Genomic DNA, 23,388 nt, shown 5'->3' on the forward strand with positions numbered 1-23,388 from the left:
TTGAAGTTGCCAAGTTGACAAGGGGTGGGCATGTGTTAGTTAGATCCAGGTGTCAACTTGGCCAGGTGAGCATACCTAATCTTGTTGCTGCGGACATAAGCCAATGGTACGTGAACCTCATCTGTTGCCAATTACATCTGCAGTCAGCTAGGAGGCGTGTCTGCTGCAATGAGTGATGTTTGACTTAATTGACTGGTGCTTAAATGAGAGATTGCAACGTAGCACTGCAAGCAGCTCGGCATTCCTCATCTCAGCACTTGTAGCTCAGCCCAGGCCTTTGGAGATCAGAAAGAAGTCACCCTGGGGAAAGTTGTTGGAACCCAGGGGCCTGGAGAGAAGACCAGCAGAGACCATCCTGTGCCTTCCACGTAAGAAAGAACCTCAGTGGAAAGTTAGCTTCCTTTCCTCTGAAGAACCAACAAAATAAATCCCCTTTTATTAAAAGCCAATTCGTCTCTGGTGTGTTGCATTCCGGCAGCTAGCAAACTAGAACAAGTGGCTTTAAGACAAAAATTGCAATTAGAAATGGTGACCCACGCAAGTTCTTTTATGTTGATCAACATATTTACCACTTGTAGCAACTACTCTTTCCTTCCTGTGTATTGAAGTTACCACATTCTGTCATTCTTTTTCAGCCTGAAGGACTTCCTTTTAGTATTTTTTGAAGGTCAGGTCTAACACTACAATTTTTTAGTTTTCATTTATCTTGGAATGATGTCATTTTGTCTTCATTTTCAAAGATAGTTTTCTGACTTTAGTGTTCTTGGTAGAAACGCCTTCCCACCACCATCGCTATTCGATTTGCCATTCTATTGCCTTCTGGCCTCTTTTATGTCTAGTGAAAAGTCAGTATCTATTTGAGAATAGATTTTGCCTTAGTCCCTGTATAATTTGGCAACTGAATGTTTTCTTTTTTTGTTCTAAAGGACTGCTATATGATGTAAACTATGCCAAGCATTTAAAATATAATCATTTAATCTTCAAAAAATCTATGGTGTAAAAATTATGATGGTGATTCCTGTATACAAATAAAGAAAGAGAATCAGCTACAAAACTCACCTCAATAGAAGGAAAACCCATCCAGGATTTCTCTGAACTACTCCACAATGGGAACTGTTGAGATGATGAAGAAAGATGCACTCAATACCAGGCTGATCAGTCCTCAAGCACTTATTAGGGAACTTACAGAGAGATGCAACTACTACATGACAGAAACAAGATGGTAAGAAGTTAACTTGAGTGTGTCCATACCTATGGCAACTACACTTTCGATTATATGTGGCTGGGGGTCAAAGAATACCAGAGGCTTGCATGCAAACATGGGAAAACAACTGGGAATGTGTTCTTTTCCTAAAACGAAGATGTGCTCAGTCAGGGCAAGTAGTGTTCAAGTTTATTGCCACTAAAGCTCAACATGTTTCCTAAGACAGGAGGTGTGCATGGGGGTGGGGTGGAGAGAAGGATGAAATCAATCCTTGGGTTGGGTAGGAGATACTATATGTATCATACAAAAGTCAGGGAAATAGATTTTATTTAACTTACACATAGTCAAACATTTAATCCTGTAGACAGGATGTTAATCTAATCTTATCTTTCTGACACCCTTATACCCATTCACTCTGAGAATTTCGGATCGATTATAAATTCCATGGTAGTCATTGTAACCCTGAGATATCATATTTAAATTGTTTAGCATATCTTCCTGACACCCTGCCTTTGGTTCCAATTGACATCATCCCTTTTCATATTTTTTATAAAGCATAAAAATATTTTATAATATTTCCAATGTTATAAAAGTCAGATTTCTGGCAGTGCAACGATGGCTAGATGGCAAGAATTCTCACCTGCCGAGCTGGGGACCAGTGTTCGATTCCTGGAATCTGTCCATGCCAAAAAAAGAAGAAAAAGTCAAGTTTCTTGGCTTCCCTTTTCCCCATTTTTTTCTACATGCTTCAGAAGAAAATCTGAGAGGAATATGTGGAAAAAAGACTTGTATATACAATTTGAAAATTGGGCATGCTTGTATCAAGTAAAGTCCAAGCAGAAAAATTGAAATCATGCTACAGAGAGAGTTCAACCCAGAAATTAGTTACCCAGGTGTTAGAAGCTTTAGGGAGCTGATCCCAGAGACTGGTAAGTGCAGAAGCAGCTTGTACTCTTAGTGCTGTATGTGATTCAGAAACCACGAGTGTAAAAAAGGGTGGTTGTAGAGCTTCAGACCCTTCAGGGATGCCATGTTGCTGATGCTGACACTGTGGACACGTGACCCTTCAACAGGCAGTGGACAAGCTTTTGTGGAGTTCCAAAAGATGCCTGAACAACTACCTATTGCCATGGAGTACTGAAAAGAGAAGCCAGAGGTAGGAAGAGAAATTTCTTTTCTTCTTTTCCATTTTCCAGTCACCTTCATATGTCTACCATAAGAGGAAAAGAACCAGATTCCAGAGGGCAAGAGAGCTTTGGAGACATAGTTTGCAGAGTTCCAACCTCAGCTTTATAGAGAAGAGTATAGGAAGATGGGATATAATCAGAGAAACAATAATAATAATGCTGTTACAAAAATTAATAAATGAATCTAACCCTGAAACAATAAACACAAGAAAAAGATGTTCAATGCCATTAGGGTAATGGAAATAAAAGCCACAGAGAGATACTACTGCACACCCACTACAATGGCTATTATTTAAGAAATGGAAATTAACAACTGTTGGTGAAGATACAGAAGAATAGGAAACTATTTATATCATATTGGTAACAATCTACTCAGGATGAATTTCTAGTGACTTAACTGAGTACATGACTTTGCATCTTTAGTGAGTAAATTTAAGGCAGAAAGTTCTTCAACGGAATTTTAAACATCCTTAGGCAGTTTTATTGATATAGTAATATTAGTACTGATATTTTGAAATTATGTTTTAATATTTCAGCAAAGCAATAAATGTAAAATAATATCAGAAATTAAAATTTCAGGATAATAAAGATATACAACTAATGAATGCTGAAGACAAATGTAAATCCAGGCTATCTTGCTCTAATGAAAATACAGGCAGAGGAAACTATAATTCCACATTTAGTAATATTTGATTATCCATTTGTAATAGGAAATAATTATAACAGAAGAAGATACTGAATTGCATGTATTTATTGGTGAATTACTTTGTCTCTCTGTGAAACGGTTTATGGATACGGTCAGTACATAAGACCACATGAAGAGAGTTAAATGAAAAATGTTATAATGCAAATAGTATTAACCATTATTATTATCTCTACTGATATATTACTTACCCAAATAACCCATATGTCTGGTCTATCCATTTAAAGAAAATCTATCAGATGACTGTCTCAAACCCTAAGAACATGATACTTAGGGGTCAAAAAGGGAGGATTCAGTGACAGGGGAAACATATCTGACCCATTTCAAGGATAGTAAGCATCACATGGGAATAAAAAAAAAAGGAAAGAAAGAGCAAGAGTGAATAAATCAGAATTAGCAGAGTGTTCAAACAGGCATCATTGAGAATATTCATAGATAGAAGTTGATTCTACATCCAAAATGAAAACATGGAAATTATCAAAAATATTCATCAAAATGGTGGGCATTTCCTCAGCATGATGCATCTGTTCAGTGCTTGATAGTTTTTTTAATTTTCCTATTCACATATTGGTGTTTTCTAAATTTAAACCATACGAGCATATGATTTCAGTAATCTTAAAAGGGTAACTTGAAAAATTTGTAAAATTATAAAAGCAGCATCTGGAATTTCTCTGTCACATGGGAAGGCACATAACAATGTTTTTTGGTCTTTCCCTCCTGGATTCTGGTTTCAAAATGTCTCTCTCAGCTCCTGTGGTTTCTTCTTGCTTCTCTTGGGGTGTTTCATTTCCCTCTGCTCTCTCTCCAAAACGTCTCTGCCTTTTATCCTCTCATAAAGGACTCCAGCAAGAGGATTAAGACCCACCTTGAATAAGCTGAGTCACATCTCCATGGAAACAACTAAGCAAAAGTTCCCAATCACAATAGGTCTCTGCTCACAGGGATGGATTAGAAGAAAACAGAATTTTCCGGGGTTTATGACAAGTTCAAACCAGCACAGAGCCTATGACCATTATTTGGGTCAGAAATGAGAAAATTTTTCAAGGACTAATGGTGTGTACTTCTATTAAGATATATCTATGTATGTGCATACATAAAGATATGGCAGGGAATATACCATGATATAAAAAGTGGTGATCTCTGCAATTTAAGAAGGTGATTTATTACTATTACTCTTGTTTCATTTTCCAAATAAATAAAACACTTCCAAATATTCTAGAATGTATATATTCTGTGTCACAGAAAAAAATTTAAAAATTGCTTAAAAATTTCATTGTACTTCCTTTTTCTGGCTCCAATACTTAAAGTTATATAATGTTGGCCAAGGTATTTAACCTTTTTCAAACTCATTTCACTCATTTACAGAAAAAGTAATCATAGTGGTCTCATAGAATTCCTGTTTGGACTTACTTAGATTATATATATAAAGCATTTAGCGCAGTACTTGGGTCAGAATTTAAATGATTAATACATGTTTAGTATGATAGCTATCATTATCATCTTTGTTTTTATATCAAAAACTATCAGGCTTAATTGTTAACCTTTCTGTGCCCTGCAAGACAATGTCAACTCTGTAAGGGCAGAGACCATGGTTATCTTGTTTCCTATGCTCTCAAACTTTTTAAAAAATGACTCTGTGGTTTCCCCTACTCTAAAAAAAGTAATTTTAGACAAAGATTCCATATCCTGAATAGTTTCTTTCAATATCCATGTTGGAATTAAAGTATTCTTTATTCTGTTATTGCTCAATACATGCTTGTTTACTGGAATAAAAGTAAGATTGGTAGTTGACTGAACTTGACAAAGTTTCAGGTTACTCCTTAAACTCTGAACTTTTATTAACCAAGATTATTCCACGATAGCCAATGAAATGTTAACGTGATTATGTCAATACTAAAACCAAGTGAGCAAAAAGTAAGATAATATCTCTGGGTGGAGCTTAACACCCAACTATTACACAGCATTCCCACAAACCAAGTACATTCACTTTCTGTGTCTCTGAAGAAGGAACAGAGGTATTGCAGCATGGGAAGGAAATCTTTCTACCTTCTGATTTTGGGGGTCCTTGTAGCATATTATATTTACACTCCACTTCCAGATAATGTTGAGGAGCCGTGGAAAATCATGTGGGTGAACACATATATGAAAACTTTTTCACATTTGGTAAGTTCGGAATTGTATGGATTCAGATGTGCATATGTAACCATTTGATCTGGAGGAGGAAGTGTTCTGTTCTGCTTTGTTTTAATAATTGATTGATTAACCTATTTAAAAATGCATTGCCACCTTTGTCTTTATACTGGTAAAATTTTGCCTTTGGTGGTGGTTGTTGCTATTCTATATATCAGAATCATGCTTTGTGAAAGAGCAAGAAAAGGTGAGGAGGCATTTGAGTAAGTTTTCCTAAAGATGCTTTCTTCAGGTAGTATTAATGTCATCACGTGGTAGTTTAAAATCCTGGTTTCGATGTGGTTTGGTATTTAAGTTTTACAAGCAAATCAGCCATCACCTAAGTGTGTGCACTGTGTTAGTCACAGGCCTCCATGCAGTTGTGTAGGGCTCAGGGTAAAGTCTCAGGGCATGTAGAGAGTTCTGAAGGAGGCTGGTTGGCACGAGTCCAGGGTGGATCCTGGAAGGCATGGTAGGCAGGAATGGAAGTGGGGAGCCCTGGGGTGTCACGGTGACTGGTGACCTGAAAGAACAGCCTCTGGTGCTGGTCTGCAAAGCAGGCTTGGCTCAGTCTTTGGTGTGGCTACACACCAAAGGAGCCCTGGGAATACTATTTATTACTTCTTTTGAGGATTTGACTCCTTCCTCTTTTTTTTTCCTATAATCTCTTTCTAGAATTTAAATCAGATAGATGTTGTAATTCCTAGGTTGATCTTTCATTTCTCATTTATTCAACAATTCCAAATTCTGTTGAATTCTATTAGGAAAAGAAGGAGTCAGCCCCAACAGAGATAACATTCTAGAGGTGGAGAAAAATGATAACTCAGAATTAAATGAATGATTGATCTCAGATTGTGAGGAGTGCCTTGAAGGAGCTAAGTAGAATGAAAAGAGAATTATGCGGCCAATGACAGGGGCAAGGCTACTGTATTTGTAGTCAGAGAAAACCTCCCTGAAGAGGAAATATCTGCTTGAAGACCTGAAGAATAGAAAGGAACCAGCCACCTTCAGTGTTGAAAAAGTTCCCAGGCAGAGACAGCAGCAAGAGCAAAAGTTCCAGCTGCAAAATATCAAGTTGAAGAAACTGTAGGAGACACTTGGCAATGATGGGGAGAGTGCTGCGGTTTGGTTTGGAGCCATAAGGTATACAGTCCTTTGTGGGCAATGCTAGTGAGTTTTGATTTAAATCTATGTGCAAAGTAAAAGCATTAAGGGTTTTAAAAAGGAAAAACTTTTTCTCCTATTTTCCTTTGATGCTCTATGATTTGGAAGAGGGCCTTGACTATTTTTTTCCTTGGAGTCTTGCTATTGACTAGTTACTTAGTTTATCAAAATGAGAGAATTTGTAAATTAGAAAATACTCAATGCCAAGACAAAAATGCTCCATTTTTCCCTGAGAAAGAGGCAGCTTAAATAATAAATTCAATGAGGTTCCACACACAAAAAAATGATTGGTTAAGTAAAAAAAATAAGAAACAGAAATTTTATAAGGAGGTGGAATGCTAATGGACTACTGAGGAAACGAATTTTGTTCCTCCCAACATCAGCCCCAGCCTCAGTTCCTGATAAAATCCTGGTTTTTGAGAAGTCAAGGCTCAAGTTCAAAGAATAGTTAGACCCTCCAAGCAGCTGTGCCAGGTGGGAGAGGCACAGGTAACTTGACTCACAGGTAACCTGTGGTGGGTTGAACATGTACACCCTAATACATCTCTGTGGGTTTGGGCCCATTGTAAAAAGGACCTTTTGATGAAATTACCCTATTGAAGTCATGGCCAAGTTGAGTTAGGTTATGTCTTAATCCTATTGCTGGAGGTTTTATCAGCAAAATGAAATGCAGACACATAGAGAGAGAGCCCTGGAAAGGAGCAGGAAGTCAATGGAATCCAGAAGAGGAGCCAGGAGAGGTCACCATGTGCACTGCCATGTGAGAGAAAGGCCAAGGACCAAGGACAATGGATACCACAGGTTTTGGAAAGCATCACCTTGCTGACACCTCAGTTTTGAATTTCTCCTAGACTCAAATCTGCAAGTCAATAACTTCTTGTTGTTTAAACCAATCCATTGCATAATATCTGTTTTAACAGCAAAGAAATGGAGACACTTGTCTTAGGCATGTGTCAATGATTTTAACATGCACAGATGACTTAGCTTTTATTTTAGTCACATAATGCCATAAGTTGGCCTTTGATTTAGACATGTGCAATTTTTCAATGCATTTCTAATATTTTTTGAGATATTCCTTTTCTCTGGTAGCCTTTTATTACATTTATGAATGTAATATATTTCAGAGCTCTTAAATGGTACAAATTATAAATAAAATTTTTAATATTTTTTCTCATTCATGAATTATCTAGATTTTGCTTGTGAACATTTATTCACTTGACTCATCTTGTTTTTCTTTATCTAATTAGCTTGGCTGGCATTCCTCAAATGTCTAATAATCTTTGACTATGCAGACGTTTTATTGAAGTACTCTGTTATAAACGTTAAACCAAGCATCAAACTGCTAGGGTTAGAATCCAGGTAAATATTACTTACTAGCTGTGTATTTTCTAGCTGATTTATTTTCATCAGCTCTAGAATGAATATGACAACAGTACTTACCTCTTATGTTAACAACTAGTTAATATTCAGATAAATACGTGTAAAATGCACAGAATGTTTACTTTTTTGAGGGTGAAAGGACAGGAAACAGGCAGACAAGCTGATCTTTTGTTCCTCTTTTACACATTCCTTTCACTCCCAACCCTTCCTCCAGGCCCCCAGGCACATATAGCCAGACCCTGCATTTCCCAGGTTTCAAATACTCTTCATCTCTAAACTAAACCACTTCCTCCACCCGGAATTTTTTTCCTTCCATTATTTTTATGGCCAAATCCTAAGAAAAGGTCTTGTTTTCAAGCCTCAGAGAAAATTGTACATCCTGTTTAAAAACTCTTTTCTAGTTGCCACTCTCGGGTGCTCACCCACCGTCTGCTCCTAAAGTACCTTGTGCAGAGATCTAGAATAGCCTTTATACTGCGTTGTAAATTTCCTTATCTGTCCTCCCCACCTAACTCTGAGACTCTTGAGAAGAGCATTTTTCTTGTTCATCTGTGTAACCCTAATGCTTAGAGGGAAAGTTACAAATTTTGTGGAATAAGGACTACTTCCTCTTAGTAATCTCTGTAGACATGACCTTTGCACCCTCATTCTTCCAAAAAAACCAAAGAGGATTCAGTTGCAAGAATTTCATTTGAGCATATTAAAAGTTAATGTATACTTATGTGTTTATAGGTCTCCTTGACATTTGGAATTTGAATTCTAGAACTGTGAGAATTTTGTTTTTAGGCTACAGTTGTGGAGCTGCTGGGATTTAACCATTATATGGATTCCCTTATTTTCTTCATGAGTTTGGATGAAGTCCCTCCAACCTCAGGTGAAACTGTCACTGTGACTGAGACGACATTCAACAACATTCCTGTCCGTGTGTATGTGCCAAAGCGGAAATCAGAAGCATCACGAAGGGCTATATTTTATATCCATGGCGGTGGCTGGTGTCTAGGCAGTGCTGGTAAGGGAATGCTTTAAAAAATCACAGTCCTCGAGACAATTTACAAAGTATCTATTACAAAGGAAAATACTGGTAGGTATATAATGACTTCTACTCAGTCCCTACTGTCTCCTTTGTATTCTCTCTCTTCATTCTCCTGAAAAATTTTACTCTTCCTTGAAGGTCCCAATCACTCTATTCCATATGTGTTTTTCTCATCAACCCGTGCAGAGTTGAGAAGAATAAAGTTCTCTGATTTTTTGCAATTACTCTACGAGAGCATAACTTGGTATTTTCTCTTTCTCTTCCATTGATGTTACAGGATGACATGTAATGTTCATTCATTTCTCCACATATTACTTTGTGTCAGGCAGCAGTGTGGGAAATTTGGATATATCTTCAAACAGACAAAAATCCTTGCTTTCTTCTTTTTTTTTTTTTTAATCATATCGATCTTTATGCCCATGGGTTTAATGTAGGTCTTTTGTAGATAGCATATAGATGGATCATGTTTTTTTAATACATTCTGTCCTTGTGTGCCTTTTGATTAGAGAGTTTAATTCATGAACTTTCACTGGTTTACTGTATAGGCGATCCTAATTTCAGCTATTTTAACCTTAGGTTGTTATCTGTCATATCTTATTTTTGTCTCTTTTTAACTTTGTAGTTACCCTTTCAGAAAATCTTCATTTCTGCATTCTCTTTCAAGTCTCCTTCTCCTGTTTCGTCCATTCAGCATGCAGAACCCCGTTTCGTGTTTCTTATAAGGCTATTTTTCTGTTGATGAACTCTTAGTTTCCGTTTATCTGTGAATACTTTAAACTCTCCCTCACTTTTGAAGGACAGTTTTTCTTGATAAAGAATTAGTGGCTGGCCATTTTTAACCTCAGTGCCTTAAATATATCATACCAGGGTATTCTTGCCTTCATGTTTTCTGTTGAGAAATTGGCACATAGTCTTATTGATGATCCCTTGTATGTGATGAATCACTTTTCTCTTGTGCTTTCAGAATTCTCTCTTTACTTTTTGCATCTGGGATTCTGATTAGTGTGTGTCATGGAGTATATCTATTAAGATTTATTCTGTTTGAGGTATGTTGCAGTTCTTGGACACATATATTTATGCCTTTAATAAGAGTTGGGTAATTTTCAGTCATTATTTGTTCAAATATTCTTTCTGTCCCCTCTCGATTTTCTTCTCCTTCTGGGACACCCATGAGTACTTTGTACTGTTTCTTAAATGTCTGAGACCCTATCAACTTTTCCCATTACTTTCTGTATCTGTTCTTCTGTCTGTAAGATTTTAAATATTCTATATTCTAGTTCAATGATTCTTTCTTTTGCCTGTTCAAATTTACTGTTGTATGCCTTTAGTGTATTTTTAATTTCTTCTGTTGAGACTTTTGTTCTTATCATTTATGTTATGTTTCTTTTCATACTTTCTAGTTCTTCTTTATGCTCACCCAGTATCTTCTTAATATACTTTATCTCTTTAGTCATATTTTCCTTCATCACCTTGAATCAATTTTGGAGATTTATTTGAATATCTTTGATTAGTTGTTTCAAATTCTATGTCTCTCCAAAGTTTTAATTTGTTCCTTTGACTGGGCCTTATCTTTCTGTTTCTTAGTCTGGATTATAACTTTTTGCTGATGTCTAGGCATCTGACTATGTCAATGAAATTTACTCTGAAGGTTAGTTTCTCTCTCTTGGCTAGGGTTTTATTGTTGAATGGCTTTGTGTTAAGGCTCTCTTTTTTGGCACTTGGTTCAACTTAATCTAGATCATTAGTACTGTCCAAATTTAACTGATCAGATTGTTTCAGCACATCTTCATCTGTTTCTTGCCCTGGGAATGAGTACAATTTCTAAAATTGCATAGTGTTTGCAATATTTCTTCCCCAGGAGAAAGCTTCTTTGTCCTCTTTTTCTTCTCTGAGATTCTTGGTCTATTCTGGTTGTTTTTGTTTTGCCTCCAGGGTGTTTTTTCACCCCACCTCTGTTTTCTTTGCCTCTAGCTACTTTTACCTGGAGGTCAAATTCTGGGAGGAGTGTCACCCCAGAGAGGACCTTTCCAAGTCAATGTTTCTCAGCTGAAAAAGGGTCAAAGAGCAAAAAGGGAGAGCGGACAGTATCAAAGAGCCTGGGTGATAGACCCAGGAAAGACTCAAAAGCCTTTTTGATGGCCCTTCATAGCATGCTCTCTTGGCCTGCCCAGCAGATGGTGCCCATCAGTATACTGTTCCCTGCAGACTTAGGGAGGCCCTGCATCTCTGAACCTTCACTGCCTTTGCCCCTGTCAGTGGCAGTGTTGAAACAAAGGCTGCTGCAGTCCCTGTCTCAGGTGGCCTAAAAAAGTAGTTCAGAGCCAAACAAATTGATCTCAATTTGTTGACCAAAAGCTGGGATCATTACTTGGGGTTCCCAACCTCCAAACTGTTTTTGGGTAAGAGGGCTTCCATGTCCCTCTCCTTCCATAGTAGCCAGACTGAAACTGGGCTTGAGGCAGCTCTCCCTGATTGTGGGGGATGGAAGCCAGCCACTGACATGGAGGATGTTTCTCACAGTTCTTTACTGTAGTTTCTCAGCCTCTTTGTTTCACACTCCCCTGGATGCTGTCCAGTACTCCCTTGACTTCCAGAGCTCTGGACATGTTACTGCAGACAGTTTCTGCCTGACCATTAGATGTTTTGGTGGAGGAGTGAGTTCTAGTACTCCTTATTCCTCCACCTTCAATTCCTGTCTTCTTGGAGCTTATATTCTAATAGAGGAGCTTATGTTCTAATTAGTCAATCAATCAATCAAACCATGTGTAACAAAGTGTCAAGTATGCAAAATAATAGATCAGAGTTATCAGCATCAGGAGTGCAGGTTGTAGACTTCTTTCTTTATTTTCCTGGGGTCACAGAGGAAGGAGCCCTGAGTGGCAGATTTCTTGAAGTATAGAATTACAGTAGAAATAGGAAGTGGAAGTACTGTGATAAAGGTTCAATTTTATGACTCTGAGAAAATCATCTAACCCTTTTGGTTCCCAGAGTCCTGATAATTCAGTTGTCTACTTCAGATGGATGGAATATTGATTGACTGAGGTTATGGATTTTGGATTGGGGATTATGATGAGAACTCTGAACTTCAGAGAGGAATAATAAATTAGTCTAGACAAGAAATGTTACAGGCTTGAAATTCAGCAAAAATTTCCAAATGAGTGGAAAGTTGAGGGATATTGAGAAAGAGAGAAGTGGGAGGTAGAGTGGGAGAGAAAGAAATAGCAAAGGTGATTTTCTTATCTCCTTCAAGATGACTAACAAGGTGATGCCTTATCCTTGAGGAATGCAGAAATGAGTTAAGTGGACGAATAAGCTACCAGGAAAGCACTGAGAAGAATCACTTAAAGGCATAATAAAATAAAAGGAACTCAAACAGCATGATTTTCTCAAGAAGGGGTAACAATTAAAAGTACTGTTGGCATAGAGATGTAAGTTTAGATAAGGCTGGAAGTGTGTCTCTTGAATGTTGACATTCAATAGAATATTTTCACATAGAAACATAACTCAGCTAACAAAAAGTGAGAAGTGTAGTAAATGGAAAGAATGATTTTTGGCTTTAAAGTTAATGTTGAAGAATAAGCAAAAGAATGACAGATTGAAAGGAGAGTAAAGTAAGAGCATATTATTTTATATTATTATGTAGGCGAGACATGGACAAATTGGTAGACTGAAGGATATGAAGGCAATAAATGGAAATATGTTAGAGAAACGCATGGCCTGGGAGTATTGACTGATAGAGCAATGTTCCAAAGGAAATAGGAAGGAAGAAGATTCAGAGCATTGGACATGAATAGGAAGGTCAGAATTGGATGAGAGGAACTTCATATCTTCATGCTACAGAAGAGAAAGAGGTAAGGACCGGTGTCAGCTAAATATATTTTTAGAATGGTAGTGCAGATAAGAGTAGTAAATAAAGATGGTCCAGTTTTGTGTTTTCCATACATCAAGGAAGCATAATTCTATCCCCCCTATTCTTGGGAGTTTTTTCTATTTCTCTCAGGCAGTCATAAGTGGTCATTCTGTATTACCACAGTTCTTTCTATATCTCCTTGGCTCACACATCTAGACTTTACACTGGTTAAATCAAAAACTTATTCTTTCATCTTTATACCTCCCTTTCTTTATTTTTTTTTTTTGTTTTTTTTGGGTTTTTTTTTGCTTTTGGTTTTTTTTAAATTTTTTTTTATTAATCAAAAAAAGAAAAGAAATTAACACATTTAGAAATCATTCCATTCTACACATGCACTCAGTAATTCTTAGTATCATCACATAGATGTATGATCATCATTTCTTAGTACATTTGCATCGCTTTAGGAAAAGAACTAGCAAAACAGTAGAAAAAGATATAGAATGTTAATATAGAGAAGAGAATTAAAATAATAATTTAATTATTTAATAACTAATAATATATATATATATATATATAAAGGAAAAAGAAAAAAAACAAAAACAAAAGATACAAACAAACAACCAAACAAACAAAAAACTATATTTCAGGTGCAGCTTCATTCAGTGTTCCAACATAGTTACATTACACTTAGGTATTATTGTGCTGTCCATTTTTGAGTTTTTGTATCTAGTCCTGTTGCACAGTCTGTATCCCTTCAGCTTCAATTACCCATTATCTTACCCTGTTTCTAACTCCTGCTGGTCTCTGTTACCAATGATATATTCCAAGCTGATTCTCGAATGTCGGTTCACATCAGTGGGACTATACAGTATTTGTCCTTTAGTTTTTGGCTAGACTCACTCAGCATAATGTTCTCTAGGTCCATCCATGTTATTATATGCTTCATAAGTTTAGTCTGTCTTAAAGCTGCATAATATTCCATCGTAGGTATACGCCACAGTTTGTTTAGCCACTCGTCTGTTGATGAACATTTTGGCTGTTTCCATCTCTTTGCAATTGTAGATAATGCTGCTATAAACACTGGTGTGCAAATGTCCATCTGTGTCTTTGCCCTTAAGTCCTTTGAGTAGATACCTAGCAGTGGTATTGCTGGGTCGTAATCCATTCTGCCAGTCTATGTCTTTTGATTGGGGAATTCAGTCCATTACCTTTTAGTGTTATTACTGTTTGGATAATATTTTCCTCTAACATTTTGCCTTTTGTATTATATATATCATATCTGATTTTCCTTCTTTCTACACTTTACTCCATACCTCTCTCTTCTGTCTTTTTGTATCTGACTCTAGTGCTCCCTTTAGTATTTCTTGCAGAGCTGGTCTCTTGGTCACAAATTCTCTCAGTGACTTTTTGTCTATAAATGTCTTAATTTCTCCTTCATTTTTGAAGGACAATTTTGCTGGATATAGGAGTCTTTGTTGGCAGTTTTTCTCTTTTAGTAATTTAAATATATCATCCCACTGTCTTCTAGCTTCCATGGTTTCTGCTGAGAAATCTACACATAGTCTTATTGGGTTTCCCTTGTATGTGACAGATTGTTTTTCTCTTGCTGCTTTCAAGATCCTCTCTTTCTCTTTGACCTCTGACATTCTAACTAGTAAGTGTCTTGGAGAACGCCTATTTGGGTCTATTCTCTTTGGGGTGCGCTGCACTTCTTGGATCTGTAATTTTAGGTCTTTCATAAGAGTTGGGAAATTTTCAGTGATAATTTCTTCCATTAGTTTTTCTCCTCCTTTTCCCTTCTCTTCTCCTTCTGGGACACCCACAACACGTATATTTGTGCGCTTCATATTGTCATTCAGTTCCCTGATCCCCTGCTCAAGTTTTTCCATTCTTTTCCCTATAGTTTCTGTTTGTTTTTGGAATTCAGATGTTCCATTCTCCAGTTCACTAATTGTAGCTTCTGTCTCTTTAGATCTACCATTGTAGGTATCCATTGTTTTTTCCATTTTTTCTTCTTTGTCCTTCACTCCCATAAGTTCTGTGATTTGTTTTTTCAGATTTTCTATTTCTTCTTTTTGTTCAGCCCATGTCTTCTTCATGTCCTCCCTCAATTTATTGATTTGGTTTTTGAAGAGTTTTTCCATTTCTGTTCGTATATTCAGCATTAGTTGTCTCAGCTCCTGTATCTCATTTGAACTATTGGTTTGTTCCTTTGACTGGGCCATATCTTCAATTTTCCGAGCGTCATCCATTATTTTCTGCTGGTGTCTGGGCATTTGATCAGATTTCCCTGGGTGTGGGATCCCGCTGGTTGAAAAGTTTTTCTGTGAAATCTCTGGGCTCTGTTTTTCTTTTCCTGCCCAGTAGGTGGCACTCGTCTGTCTGCGGGGCCCACCAGTAAAAGATGCTGTGGCTCCTTTAACTTGCCAATCTGAATCTCGCAGTCGGCCCGGGAAACTGCGCGTGGAGGGGGGAGTCGCCGGCCACCGTGGCTTGGGGGAGTGCCGGTCCAAATTGCCCAGCTGGCCCGAGATGCCAAGCGTGGCGGGAGGGCCCCACTATCCAACGTTCCCAGTCAGACCCGGGAGCCACGTGCGTGGAGGGGACCCCAGTCGCCAGCCGCCCCAACTGGGAAAACGCGCGCTCCTCGGGTATCTCACCACAGCGGATTCTCCCTGCCCATTCAGCCATTCCAGAATGGGGTACGCTGTCTTTTTGGCCTCTGTCATGGCTCCGGGAGCTGTTTTTTATTGTTTCTGTTTCTTTAGTTGCTTTTCTGGAGGAGGAACTAAGACCCGTGCGTCTTACTAAGCCGCCATCTTCTCCGGAAGTCCCCTATACCTCTCTTTCTTAACAAAAAGACAAATCAGTGTTTCCTCCAGTAAGGGAATTAGGTTAGTCTTTTAAAAAGTGAGACTTGTTTAGAAGAGTAAATGATGAAATGTGCAGAACAAAAGAGAGAAGGAAAAAAGGGCAATCAGAAGATTTACTGAGCAACTCAAATTCTGTTGTATTGCTAATGAATATTTTCTCACGGAAATGTTAAATTTTTCTCCTCCATATTTTTAATGTGGAACAGGTAGAGAATTGAAGAAATATATAACACATACAACAGAATTTCTGTGAAGGAAAAATATATCTCTTCATTTGTCCTTTCTCATTAATATCCTGCTTTTCTTTTAGCTTTACATAACTATGACCAGCTGTCAAGATGGACAGCAGACAGGCTTGATGCTGTTGTCATATCAACCAAGTAAGAACTGTGTTGTTTTGTTTTCAAACCTGATGCCTTATATACAACGAGTCTTTCCACTCCCCTGGCTATGTGTGCCTATGCAAAAATATTTTCCTGATGACACTAATTAGGCAATGGAAAGTAAAGTCTAGGCCTGGATTGGTTGGAATCAAAGAATAAAACCTCTGTGTATATAAAGAATAAAACTTCTGTGTATGTGTGTGTTTGAGGAATGAAGAGATAAAAGAAAAAAATTTTCCTCATAAATTTAAACAATATCATCCATAGGTAATTATTTTTACTGAATTTCATCTCCATCTTCAGTTTATAAAATCTTTAAGAATGAATGCCCTGGAGTGAGAGGAACCTCTATTAAAGTGAATCATAAATAATTCCTACCTCAGGAGCTGGTGAAAATTAAGTGGTAACATTTCTGAAATGATCTTATCCTAAATTTGTCATTTGATAAGTCTGAAATATTAATGTTTATTACCAAATTAAACAAATAGGCAAAGCCAATATGTTAGTTTCAAATAGTGAATAAGAGAGTGTTAGGAAAGAACGCTTAGGTAGAGAATCACAATAGAAAGGGGTTGCTAGGTAGATGCGCTTGAGAGTTGCAGGCTCATACTTACACTTCAGAAAATGCAGGAAAAGTTACAAAAAAACATTGTTAGGACCATTTGTCAAGTAAATCATTACTATAAAGTTGTAGCAAAGTCATGCTCAGGATTTTATTTTAAGTGATGAATAACAGATACAAAATTAGACAGAATAACATTGAAAAAGGTAGGCAGAAAACCTACCCTTATGCTGTTTTGCATTCCAGCTTTAATTTTTATGTATTTATTTATTTTATTTTATTTTTTTGTGCATGGGCAGGCACCAGAAACCAACTTTATTTTTTAAAGATGGTTTTTCTGAAGATGGCAAGTCAAATGACATTGTGCGACCTAAACCTGTATTTGAGTCCTCAAAATGACTAATACATCACATGTAAATAAAAGATAAAGATACTTTAAGATTTTTATGCAAGCACATGCCTTGCCTGTGAATATACTTTTGTTTAATTATTGAGCTCCATAAAAATATGGATAATTTGGACAATATTAAAATTAAGATGGCCAACAAGCACATGAACATATGCTCAACATCATTAATCATTAGGAAAATGCAACTCAAAACTACAAGGAGATTTATTCACACCCACCAAGATATCTATAATGAATAAACAGCTAAGAACAAGTGTAGGGGATGACATGGAGAAATTGGAATACTCCATACTGCCGGTGAGCATGTAAAATGTTGTTATCACTATAAAAATAGTTTGGCACATCCTCAAAAACTTTAACATAGAGTAACTCTATAACCCAGCCATTCTACTGCAAGGTATATATTCAAAAGAAATGAAAACTATGTCCATATAAAAAACATGTAGACAATTGTTCATAACAACATTTTTGTAATACCCCAACAGCAGTAACTAAAATGTCCATTAGCTAATGAATGGATAATTCAATGCAATGAAATATTTGTCAATGAATAGGAATGCTATATAAAAATAAACTTTGGAAACATCATGCCAAGCGAAAGAAGTCAATCAGAAAAGACCACTATGATATGATTCCATTTATATGAATGCCCAGAATAGACAAATCTGTGGAGGCAAAGAGGAGATTAGTGGTTGCTTAGGCTAGAGAGGGACAGGGATGTTACCCTCTGTGGAGACAACCAATCTTTTTCTTTTAGAAAAAGAAACATTACAGGATTTCTTTTTGGGAGTGATGAAAATGTTTTAAAAATGATTGTGGTAATGGTTGCACAACTCTAAATGCATATGAAAAACCACTGATTTAGACATTTTAAATGAATGACTTGTATGGTATGTAAATGATACAGGTGAATGCATTGAATAAACATATTCATAAAATGGAATAACCTAATGGCCCATAAACATAAAAAGTTACTTTACATCAAGAAAACATAATTAAAACCAATAGGAGAAATCTCTGTACTCACTCTCATAGCTAAAATGAAAAAGACATCAAGCACCAAGTGTTGGTGAGGATTTGTAGCAATAGGAAATGCTTACACTGTAAGTTGAGGAATAAATTTGGTACTTTGAAAAATTCTTTGGAAATATTCACTAAAGCTAAGCATATATGCATCACTCTGTGCCCAGCAATAGCACTTACAGATCTATGTCAGCAGAAATGCATACATAGGCTCATCAAAAAAGCATGCATGAGAATATTCATGGCAGCTCTGCTTGTGAAAGTCCAGGACGGCAAGCATCAGCATTTTAATTGATAGATGAACTGTGATGTTTTGACACAATGGAGACCTTACAGGAATAGACGTACATGCAGCAATGTGGACGAGAATCAGTAAGATAATGTTGAGCAAACAAAGGGGGCACAAAGGAGCACGTGCTGTGTGGTTCTATTTATTTAAAGGACAAAAACGTTCAAGATTCATCTGTGTGTTATAAGTAAAGTTAATGGATACGTCATGATTTGGGGGAGCTACTGAAGGGGAGGATGAAGGAGTTTTCTAGGGTGCTGATAATACTCTATTGATGATCTGGGTGCTGGTGATATGCTTGTGTTCAGTTTTAAAATTAACACAGTTGTACACTTGTGATATGTGCTCTTCCAGGATGTGTCTATGCTTTAGAAAAGTAAAAGAACAGAGTAAATGACATAGAAAATGTATTTTCTCTCCACAGTTACAGACTAGCACCTAAGTATCATTTCCCAGTTCAGTCTGAAGATGTATATAATTCCCTAAAGTGGTTCTTACACAAAAAAGTTCTTGCAAAATATGGTGTGAATCCTGAGAGAATAGGTGTTTCCGGAGACAGTGCTGGGGGGAATTTAGCTGCAGCAGTTGTGCAACAGGTATGATGCTTGCATTTATGTGTGCATTTTCCTTTAAATCATCTACTTAAAAATGTATTCTATATATATATTAACATATAAATGTAAATTTAAGTATAGTAACTATTTTTGTAAATACTAAAGAGAATATTGAAAAGAAACTTTTAAATATTAAAATAACCCAATCCTGTCATGGTTTATTGAGTCTTTCATAATGAAATGATAATTCTCTACATAGAATAGGTTCAGATTGATCTAAATCTATTCATTGAAAATTATGTATATGTCAGTTAAATAATATTAAAATTATATATATGTCAATAAAATACTAATAAGCTGAATGAGAGATTATATGAGCTCAGACAATAACCTTATCACTCTAATAGAAGACCAAATAGATTCAACAATCTCAATGGAGAATTCTGAGCATTCTATAAATTCTTCTATTACCAGAATAATATTCTAATTTTAGAAAACTTATCAACAAATTCAAATATTTCTATGTTACTTGCAAAGTCTACCAGGAGGAAAAAATATGAAGTGTTCAAAGGTTTCCTGTTATATTTTTCACAGGTAAAATCAGATATTTTTATCTGCTATTTTAATAATTGCAATACTAGAATAATAACAAACAGCCCTTTTCATCTCAGATTATATGTAAAAAGTGTGTTTTATTACTTTAGGAATGGAAACACACTGTTACTGATTGTCTAAAATCTAGAAAGTTTACCCATGGGTAGAGGGAGCCAGGGTTACGCTCCCCTGAACCATTGCCACAGATACAGAAGTTTGGGTTTTATTAGTTGAGTCTAATTATACATCAAGAATTTAAAGCATGTTCTTTTTTTAATTGCAGTGATTAGTTGTCGGTTATATTTATTTATACATTTTTTTTCACACCAAAAAATATTTTGGTCTCTAACATCTTTGGACAATATTCTCAAGATGAAATGGTATTGTTGGGCTTTGTTCCAATCATGGCATAGAACATATTTTTGAACCTTCTCTGATGTGGGATTCTTAGCATTGCTACGAATCCTATGATGTAGCTGAAAGTGCACTTGATTAAACACTAGGACACCTGCATTTTATTGAAATGAAGTAATTTCTAGATGTGATGATATTGGCTGGGACACTAAATCTTTGTAACCATCAATTGTCTCATGTAAGAGGTAAACAAACCCTTTCAACTTTACAGCATTATTGTGAAGGTCAGATAACTTCTTTTATATAAAAATGCCAGATAGCCTTTTATGATCTTTACAAGTAATCTCCAAAATGTCCAAAATGGCCTATTTTGACCTCTGAAGTTAAATATGTGGAGAAAATACCACTATTTGTAAAATATTTTGGGTTATAGTCAATAGTATCTCCATTTTTCTGTGAACGTTAAATGCATCTTTAACAATACATTATACACTTTGAAACATATGCAAATCTGCTCTTTAAAATATTGTACATGTTTGCAAAAATTCAAACATTTTAAAATATTTTTCCAACTTATGGATCAATATTTTTGTCCACTTTGGTGTTTTTGCCCCTTTCTTTTTAGATACTGATCTTTATAAGTATTAGCGCATTAGGTCTGATACAGGTAAGGATGATGCTAACAGAATGTTTTACACAAAGAGCCTGTCCAAATCACTAAAAATCAAATGTCACTTTATCATCAGCATCAAGTCAGAAACCCTATGAGTGATCCTTTCTTGCCAAGGCACAGCCTATTGGTATACCAGGACACTTAAAGAAATTCTTATATGAAGTAAAGAGAGGGGGAAAAGCGTTCAACTTTATGGACTTCTAGTTGTGATTTCTTGCTAGAGAGGGTAGGACCATAATTTTCTAAGAAGTTTTAGATCCTTTTGAAGTATTGTAAGAGAAGAACAATAAAGCCATTTTGCCATAAATTAAAAATATCCTTTAATTACGGAGCACATAGTTCTAGAAGCGCATTTTAAATATTTAGAAGTTTTTTGAGATGTTATATTTCTGTTACTAGATTCTTTTTGAGATTATCAATTTATATATAGATGATCTTGTTACAGCAATTTATTGTTTTAAAAGGAAAATAATTCATAAAAGTTATCTTAATTATTTTTCAGCTCTTAGATGACCCAGATGTCAAGATCAAACTCAAGATTCAGTGTTTAATTTATCCTGCCCTTCAGCCTCTTGATCTTGCTTCACCATCATATCATGAAAATTCACATTTTCCAATTCTGCCTAAATCACTCATGGTCAGGTTCTGGAGTGAATATTTTACTACAGACAGATCCCTTGAAAAAGCCATGCATTCCAACCAACATGTACCTGTGGAATCAAGTCATTTGCTTCAGTTTGCTAATTGGAGCTCCTTGCTTCCTGAGAGGTTTAAGAAAGGACATGTTTATAAGAATCCAACTTATGGTAATTCTGAGCTGGCTAAAAAATATCCAGGATTCCTAGATGTGAGAGCCGCACCCCTTCTTGCTGAGGACAGCAAATTACGTGGTTTACCCCCGACCTATGTCATGACTTGTCAGTATGACGTTTTAAGAGATGACGGACTCATGTATGTCACCCGGCTTCAGAATGCTGGAGTTCAGGTGACCTTTAACCACGTTGAGGATGGATTCCATGGAGTACTTGCATTCCTGACATTTAAAATTGCCAAAAGGGAATTAAATCACTATATTAGTTGGCTAGATGAAAAGCTATAGTAAAAAGTTTATCAAGCACATATTTTAAAAATAAACAATTCTCAAAACTTCATAAAATCCAGATGTTAAAAACTGATTTCTGTTGGGAATGGTCTACTTAAGTTCAACATATGCATACTAATTCTTATAGCGAATAGTTACTTTTCTGTTTTTGTTTCTTCCTCTGAGGGATTTCATTCCATTCTGCTATTTCACTAGATTTTTTCACCTTAAAGCATTCATCTTACAGTTATTAATATCTTATTTTCTTGTATACACTCTCTTGAGTGTTGGCCAATGTTTGCCATGTAATAGGATCAATGTCAGCAAATATCACCTGCCTGGGTATTGGCAACATTTCAGTTAGGGTCTGAAACACTCTTAATCAATAATATGAGTTAAATGGCAACTTGTTAAAAAAACTTGCCTCAGGACAATGCCATTTTATTACCACAGCTCATTATCTTCTGTCAACTCCTCTAGACTCCAGTTTCCAAGTATTAATTGTTTAATAATAAAGATCACCATGAAACTTTGAGGAATTAAATGCTTTCGTATGGGTGAGAAGTTAGAGAAACATGCTTAGTGAAGACCAGATGGGTCACTGGATGAACAATGACTTAGGAATAGCCAATTAGTACAAATGAGGATGCAATTTACCAATGATAGAAAAAAGCACAGAGAAATTTAATCTCTGAGATGTCCAAACTAGCATTGTAGAAAAGATGGTATATTGTCAGGGTTCAGCAGTGAAACAGAACTGACAATTAAATATAAACATGAGTATGAATATAAATATCCGTGTAAATATTAAGAGACTCATTATAGGAATTGCATCATATGACCACTAGGATTGGCAAATCCAAATCCTACAGGGTATGCTGCAAGTGGGAACTCCAAGGAAGGTTTTGATGGAGTTCCCAGAAGCTGGCCATATTAAGTAGAGACAGAAACTTTACTTTTTGACTGCTGAAGTCATCAGTTCTTGTTCTGAGGCCTTCAACAGATTGGATGAGACTTCTCTCACTGAGAAGGCAAGCTCCTTGTTCATAGTAGATCAAGATGTAATCAGCCATAGAAGGAATCAACTGACTGATGATTCCAATCCACAAAATCCCCTCACAGTAATAATCAGGCCAGTGCTTGCTTGACCAAACAACTGGACACCATAACCTGGCAAAGCTGATAGGTGAGTGTAACTATCACAGAAGATAAAATAAATTGGGTTGTGTTTCAGGCCTGGGCAGAATTCATTGTATTAGTTGTAACAATTAGTTGTGTCATATATTCTAATTATTAAGAAGTGGTGTTCAGATGATGCAAGGGCTTCAGTCTGCTTCATGAGCCAAGGGTCATTCTACCTTTGTGTTTCACCATCCTCAGTGTCTGTTTTTTGTCTTCATACTCCTAAGATTCTTATTGTACAAGTGGATCACACCTGAATATCCTGCCTAATTAGAAATGGAGTATGGCAAAAGAAATGGAGTAGATACAAATGCAGTTATATTTGTACCTACTCCATTTTATCAGGAAAACAGTTGTAATTCCAGAAGCCCAACATTAGACTTCTCCCTGTATCTAATATTCTAGGATTGTTGTGACATGGCCACAACTACTTATACAGAATTCTGGAAAATGGAGGTTTTGTAGTTGAGCAAATTGCATTTTCTTTGTCGAAGAAAAGAAAAGAGAAGAGACTGACAACTAGTAGAGTATGCCACAAATATCTACAGCTTCCCCTTCCTTAGGCAGAGTGTGGGGAATATCCAAATCACAGAAAACACAGAGAAGTGTAAAACAGCTCATTACCAAGGTGACCTCATGCATGTCTCTTTACTTAGGGTTCCTGTGTTGGCCCCAAAGATCCACAGCTCTATTGTAGAAAGTCTGCCATATGGAAAAATCA

At 36.4% G+C, this 23,388-nt stretch overlaps 1 protein-coding gene across 1 annotated transcript; it reads left to right on the forward strand.

Moving 5' to 3' along the window:
* The first annotated feature begins 5,052 nt into the window (after positions 1–5,052).
* On the forward strand, positions 5,053–23,089 carry LOC143684124 (arylacetamide deacetylase-like). The gene is made up of 5 exons (XM_077160809.1): positions 5,053–5,257; positions 8,594–8,816; positions 15,874–15,943; positions 18,654–18,825; positions 20,907–23,089. The coding sequence occupies exons 1-5, from the start codon at positions 5,120–5,122 to the stop codon at positions 21,501–21,503; spliced, it is 1,200 nt and encodes a 399-aa protein (XP_077016924.1). The 5' UTR covers positions 5,053–5,119; the 3' UTR covers positions 21,504–23,089.
* The last annotated feature ends 299 nt before the right edge of the window (positions 23,090–23,388 follow it).

This window comes from Tamandua tetradactyla, chromosome 5, assembly GCF_023851605.1.
Source record: "Tamandua tetradactyla isolate mTamTet1 chromosome 5, mTamTet1.pri, whole genome shotgun sequence".
Lineage (NCBI taxonomy): Eukaryota > Metazoa > Chordata > Mammalia > Pilosa > Myrmecophagidae > Tamandua > Tamandua tetradactyla.

What these genes read in the sequence shown, in the direction of transcription:
- LOC143684124 (XM_077160809.1), top strand. Translation starts at nt 5,120, where the DNA reads ATGGGAAGGAAATCTTTCTACCTTCTGATTTTGGGGGTCCTTGTAGCA. An exon ending in GCTGTTGTCATATCAACCAA is followed by an intron (nt 15,944 to 18,653) that starts GTAAGAACTGTG and finishes TTCTCTCCACAG; the next exon opens with TTACAGACTAGCACCTAAGT. An exon ending in CTGCAGCAGTTGTGCAACAG is followed by an intron (nt 18,826 to 20,906) that starts GTATGATGCTTG and finishes ATTATTTTTCAG; the next exon opens with CTCTTAGATGACCCAGATGT.